The 5,944-nt window shown below is 36.6% G+C and overlaps 1 protein-coding gene across 2 annotated transcripts; it reads right to left on the bottom strand.

The window, feature by feature from the left end:
- Positions 1-610: 610 nt before the first annotated feature.
- LOC127812567 (pentatricopeptide repeat-containing protein At4g16835, mitochondrial) lies at positions 611-4,154 on the bottom strand. Of its 2 annotated transcripts, none has more exons than XM_052352996.1 (2): positions 1,420-4,154; positions 611-1,347 (listed from the first exon to the last, which is right to left on the bottom strand). In XM_052352996.1, the coding sequence occupies exon 1, from the start codon at positions 4,047-4,049 to the stop codon at positions 2,031-2,033; it is 2,019 nt and encodes a 672-aa protein (XP_052208956.1). In that variant the 5' UTR covers positions 4,050-4,154; the 3' UTR covers positions 611-1,347; positions 1,420-2,030. The 2 variants fall into 2 exon arrangements, with proteins under 2 accessions (XP_052208956.1, XP_052208955.1); XM_052352995.1 differs by having other exon boundaries at positions 1,444-4,154.
- Positions 4,155-5,944: the final 1,790 nt, after the last annotated feature.

Raw genomic sequence — 5,944 nt, 5'->3', positions numbered from 1 at the left:
TTCAAGCTCTATTTCTCTACATCAAGAGACACTATGTCACATTATAGAGGAGTGCAAAATCAAGCATGCCTCTATCTCCTGCAAGGTTTAGCAAAGCCCCCAGCAAAAATAAACTCGAAGGACTGAGACCAGGAGTATCCATTGAATTCTAGAAATAAATAAATAAAGACTTTATATATTATTTTCTTCCATTCGGTAACTCTATATCTACCTCACTGCTGCACAGTAAAGAAATAAATCTTTCAAATACTTGTCACCCTCATAAAACAGTAGTCCAACACAATCAACTGCTTCCTTCATTGGCTTCATCCGAAAGCATATTGTTAGCCAAAAAAGGTGAGAGAAAGGAGGCATACCTTTCTGTGCACCCACGCACACACAAAAACTATCAATAGACCACTCTCCTCCTACTTCCTACTAGTGGTAGCGGCGACTGGAGGCGGATCAGGAGGCGGAAGAACTAGACATTTTGGACTTTCATATACTTGATTAAGTGTTTGCTAATCATGGCTTAAGTAAGGCTTGAATGTTCTTAATTAGTTTCACAGAATACACCACACTCTAAAAGAAGCATAGAAGAAGCGAGTTTTAAGATATAGCTAAATATTAGTCGTTCATTATGCATATAGCTAAATATTACATTACAATCCCAGTAGTAGTACATCTTTAAAGAGACTTCACAGAATAGCTTCAAATAAAAAAAAAATGCCACTATTACATCACTTTTTGATAATATTTGTCTAAGGATTCTGCACAAATATCAGTTTCCTACTCGGTAGGGGCAAAAAAACCACAAATGTCAATGATTAAATTGAGCAGCAGAATTCAGTGCAAGAAGTAGTTGATAAATGCACAATTCAGGCCAAGCATTTCCTTCTGCATATTTTGCATACTGATACACAAAACATGTACCATGAGAAGCAAACCCAGTTTTGCAGTTCAGGTTTTAGCTCGCTGCGATGCAAACTGACAGGCTTCTCACTGCCTCAACAACACTAGAGTTCCTCAGCGCATTGCCATAAATCTAGAACCCAAAAGAATATGGTCTCATGACAAGACACAAACGCTACATCCACTTGATCCAAGCAAAGCTGCCAACTTCTATTGTTGACACATATGGAGAAAATTGCTCTATGTGTTCTTTTTCACGTCTATTTGTAGTAATAGGATGCTAAATATGCATCTCTTCAAGTTGATGCAACTTCCAAGGCCAGCTGCAATTCTTTCGAACAGATCATACATAAGATGTAGCCAAAAGTTCCTTTTCCAGCTTCACATCATATGGGAGAACAGAAGCATTGACAGTCCAGTTGTTTCCTCCAAAAAAAAGTAAACTCCTGACATCTCCTGAAATGAACAGACAAACTGTAAGGCCCAATTTCTGGGCTTTACTCTCAAGCAAGCACAGAAAAAATTAACCTATGAAATTTGATGTCAACACACCGATGTGAAAAAACTCTGCCCTGAAATGTAAATATTGCCAAACTCGGTATAGGAGAAATCGTGGAGCATTGCAGGTCCATTCACTTTTTAAATTTCATTTGGTCCACCATGAACTTTGCAAATTATCCTTCAGTAACTCAAGGTCAATGATTGTTACCTCAGACCTGAAAATGCAACTTAAGGAGTTGGATCGTGCCCCTGACCATTTCGACAGATGTTCATTGCACAGTTAGCAATGTGCTACCCCTTACGTTCTCCAAAATTAATCTATCTTGCATGCAAAACTTCAAAGGAGGAATCATGCAGCCCAATACTAAACCAGTCAGCCTCACACAGAGTACTAGACAGTGAAATACTTACGAACGCTCCATCTACCACTGTTTGCTCCAAGTGCACAATTTCAAGTTGTCTGTCCTTAGATAAGATATTTAAGATGAAGCAATTATTCATGCACAATGAATCTCCATCAAGTTTGTGTCTCGTGTTCATTCCTGATAATTCCAACTGGAGAGTTCTCTGTAAAACTTAAATTCCTCCTTTTTCCACTTCTACAAGGAAAAAGAATGAAATTACCACACTTCTTGGGCTCACCAATAATCACCACAAGAGCAATTTCCTTCTTTGAAATGATGAAACCTTGTAGTATCTCTCAAAATGATCTCCCTCCCTTCTATTGCTGATATGTACTTAGTAGCGCGGTGGCAGTCATCACATATCCTTAAGTTCTTAAACACTCGGATGGGACGCCCTGGTGGTATTTTAATCAATCCAAAAGTAATTGCTAGTTTCTCACTATGCTTTAAGAGTAACTGTTCCTTCTGCTCCTCTCCTACATCATGCAATGCAGATGAAAGATCTGGCACATAGCCTGCCAACCTCATTTTCTTTTGCAATTCATTCAGTTTTTCATGTATCAGACTCAAATCTTGGTGAACCCTGTCTCCTGATCTGAACTCATGAACCACATTCTTCACCTCAATCCAGCTATACCCAGGTGCTTTAATTACCTTATTCTCTTTCATTGATCGCCGAACTCTAGCAACAAGGTCCCATCTGTTCATTGTGGCATAAACATTAGCTAGTTGAACATAACTAGCTGCATTTGTAGGGTCAAGATCAAGCAAGTTCGTGGCAGCAAATTCAGCAAGATGCAAGTTCTTGTGGATTCTGCACGCACCCAAGAGGGTCGCAAATATAGCATTATGAGGTTTAAAAGACATCTTCTTAATTAAATCTACAGCTTCAACCAGTTTACCAGCTCGACCAAGAAGGTCAATCATACATGCATAATGATCTATCTTGGCTTCAACCCCATAATCTCTTAGCATTCCATCAAAATATTGAACGCCAAGGTCTACAAGTCCTGCATGGTTACAAGCTGATAAAACTCCAACAAAGGTAATCCAATCTGGTTTATGTCCTTCATTTCTCATCTCGTCAAACAAAGACAGAGCCTTTTCAGCTGTGCCATGTTGTGCATACCCAGAGATCATTGCATTCCAAGTAACAACATCTTTACATGGTGTCTCAAGGAACAATTTCCTTGCATCCTCTAAATCTCCACACTTGTTGTACATGCTAATCAATGAAGTTGCTACAGTTGTATCATAGCCCAAGACAGATTTATGTGTCAGCTGGTGAATTTGCATACCGAACTTTAATGCAGATAAATTACTGCAACCTAGTAGTAGACTACTCAAGCTTGATGGATTTGGCCCAACTCTCAATTCCACCATTACCTTAAAAAGCTTCAACGCCTCCTCTGCTCTGCAATTTTCAACATAACCTGAAAGCATTGCATTCCATGTCACCAGATTCTTCACAGGCATCTCCTTAAATATTCTCTCCGCCAAATCAACCTTTCCAAACTTCATGTGCCCAGTTATTATTGCAGTCCATGCAATCACACTCTTTACAGGTGCTGCATGAAACAATTCCATAGCTGAATCCAGATCCCCTGACTCAACATAGCCTGATATCATGGCATTCCACGAGACACTATTTTTCTCCGGCATTGACAAAAACAATTCTCGGGCTTCGTCCATCATGCCATGTTGAGAAAAACCCGATATCATGGTATTCCAGGATGCAATATCTTTATTCCGGATTTGATGAAAGAAGCTCCTAGCAGACTCAATATCAGAATTGTATAAATAACAAGCTAACATTGTGTTGAATGAAACAGTATCCCGTTCAGGAATTCTATCAAACAATTGGCGGGCTTCTGCAACTCTCCCAGGCTTTTTCGAATACCCAGCCAGCATTGAGTTCCATGTCACTGTGGTCCTAATCGCCATGCTATCAAACACTCCGAGGGCTGAATCTAAATCACCAGAGCGGACGTAGTTGGTGATCACCTTGTTTGATGAAATGACATCAATAAATTTAGAGCCAACAAAGAGCGGAGACTTGTTGGAAAAATGGTTTGCTTTTGGCAAGTGAGGTTGCCGCAGCGAGCGTGGAGAATAAGAGGCCGTAGATTCATCTTTGTCACAGTAGGAATCCAGGTTCTGGAATTTTGAAGTGTAGAAGCAATAGTTTCGATGCTTGGATAGTGAGAAAGCTGGGACGATGGTGAAGGAATGTGTCTGTTTATAGTAATGCATTTTCCATGCATCCAAACATCGCAAGCTGGATCAAAACCGCCTCTACCGCTGAGTGAAGTTAATTGGGGACTGATCCTCCTGCACACACAAAAGCATTTACATATTTCTAAATAGTATCACTTTAACAAAAATTTATTAAAGTAGATTCTTCTTCTAATAAATTAAATTGTTAGTAGCTACTTTTAAAAAATTGTTATGTTATTTATGTTGGGCAATGTTAAATTTGCCCAATGCGGATAAAATTAGAGGAAAGGCGTGGACCCACCCCCTTGCATGCCTACATCAAGTAACAACCATAGACAATAGATTACCTCTTCCTAGTTCTATATTAAAGAAAAAAAAAATTGAGTAATTAAAAAAACATGGAGAGAGAACTTACTAGTTGGTACCAAATTACAATATTACTAATTATCCAAGTTAAGGCGCCAGACATAGGATAAGAGGCTTTTGGGGGGATTAGTTTCGATGACCGCCTTTAAGATATGTTTAAATTGCATTAGTCACCCTTGTGTTTTCAAAAATAGCACTACTAGCAATTTTAGTGCAACATACCTATTTGCTGGCAAAAAATGATAGTTAATTATATTCAAAATTCTAAATTACTATTGAAACCCATATTAGTAACCTTTATGGGAAAAGAAATAAAGAAAGATAGTGTTGTTGAACTTGAGATTTTTTTATTGAACCTATATGTTCGACAAATTTGAATTTAGAAATTTAGATTTGAAGAACTCTTTTGTCTACTTCTCCAAAAGGGTTTTTTAGACCCAAATCTATGTTCTTCAAAACCAAATTTTTAGGTTTGAAGAACCGAGATTTATAGGTTTACTAGTGATAATTCAAAGAAAAAAAGAGAAATAGGCGAACATGTTAAACTTAGCTACAACAATTATCAAAATAGAAGATGGACACTGAAAAGAAACTTCACATATTAGAAAAAACTTTGAGAGATAGCAGATAAACTTTGCATATCAATGAGAACCGAGAACTAAAATCTTAGAAGAAACTTTGTTGCTGTGGGATATGAGAACAAAAAACCAAGAAGAAACAATTGAGATGATTGGAGAGAAAGAAAGATACAAAAACCCTTATTGCATAATGAGGGTTTCTACAAAAAAAATAGGGTTTGTTTGATTTACAAAACATAAGGATTCAAAATCAAACCTTTGTGCAGATTGAAGAAAGAAATACTTATGTTAATTGAGAAGATTACTAAAGATAGAAGAAGAAAACCAAAATAGGTGACGGTGGCTATCAAAAGGCTTTCGTCGAACTGTAAGAATGTGTGAAAATAATGTGTTACTATGAAAGAAACAAAAAAGAAAAATAAGGGAAAAGAGAGCAAAGAAGAGAGAAAAATATTAGACAATTTAAATATAAGGTCAAAAATAGTCCATTTGCCTATTCTATTAACTTCAAGGAAATATATTATCATTTTTTAAAATATAAGGGTGATCGAAGCAATATTATCAAATCTAAGAGGTGGTCTATGAAATTTATTCTTAAGATAATTATGCCTTAAATAGTTTCTTTATATGGCCAAGGGTTATAGGATTTTTACTTTGATTTAGGCTTAATAATAGACTAATAGTAATATTCTTAAGATTTTGTTTTTATTGAATATTAAATGGAGGATTCAAAAATTTGCTCGACCAATAATAGTAAACTTCTTAATTTTTTTTTTTTTTAGTATATTCTAAAATGGATTTTCAAAAATCTTGGAGGGATCATGCCATCCTTCCCCAATTTTGCGAGCCCTATATAGGTTTACTTCTAATCAAAGTAATAACTTAATAGTAAACAGTTATATTAGTAAGCCCAAGTTTTGACTTGAAATTTTATGTGCCTTAAACACTTATTTCTTACTTTAAGGTCTCATATCATTATATTTGAAT

The sequence above is a fragment of the Diospyros lotus genome, chromosome 11 (assembly GCF_014633365.1).
Source record: "Diospyros lotus cultivar Yz01 chromosome 11, ASM1463336v1, whole genome shotgun sequence".
NCBI lineage: Eukaryota > Viridiplantae > Streptophyta > Magnoliopsida > Ericales > Ebenaceae > Diospyros > Diospyros lotus.
This window is presented reverse-complemented; position numbering and strand designations above follow the sequence as displayed.

Excerpts from the sequence above, each read along its gene's own strand:
- LOC127812567 (XM_052352996.1), bottom strand. The coding sequence starts at position 4,049 with ATGCATTACTATAAACAGACACATTCCTTCACCATCGTCCCAGCTTTC.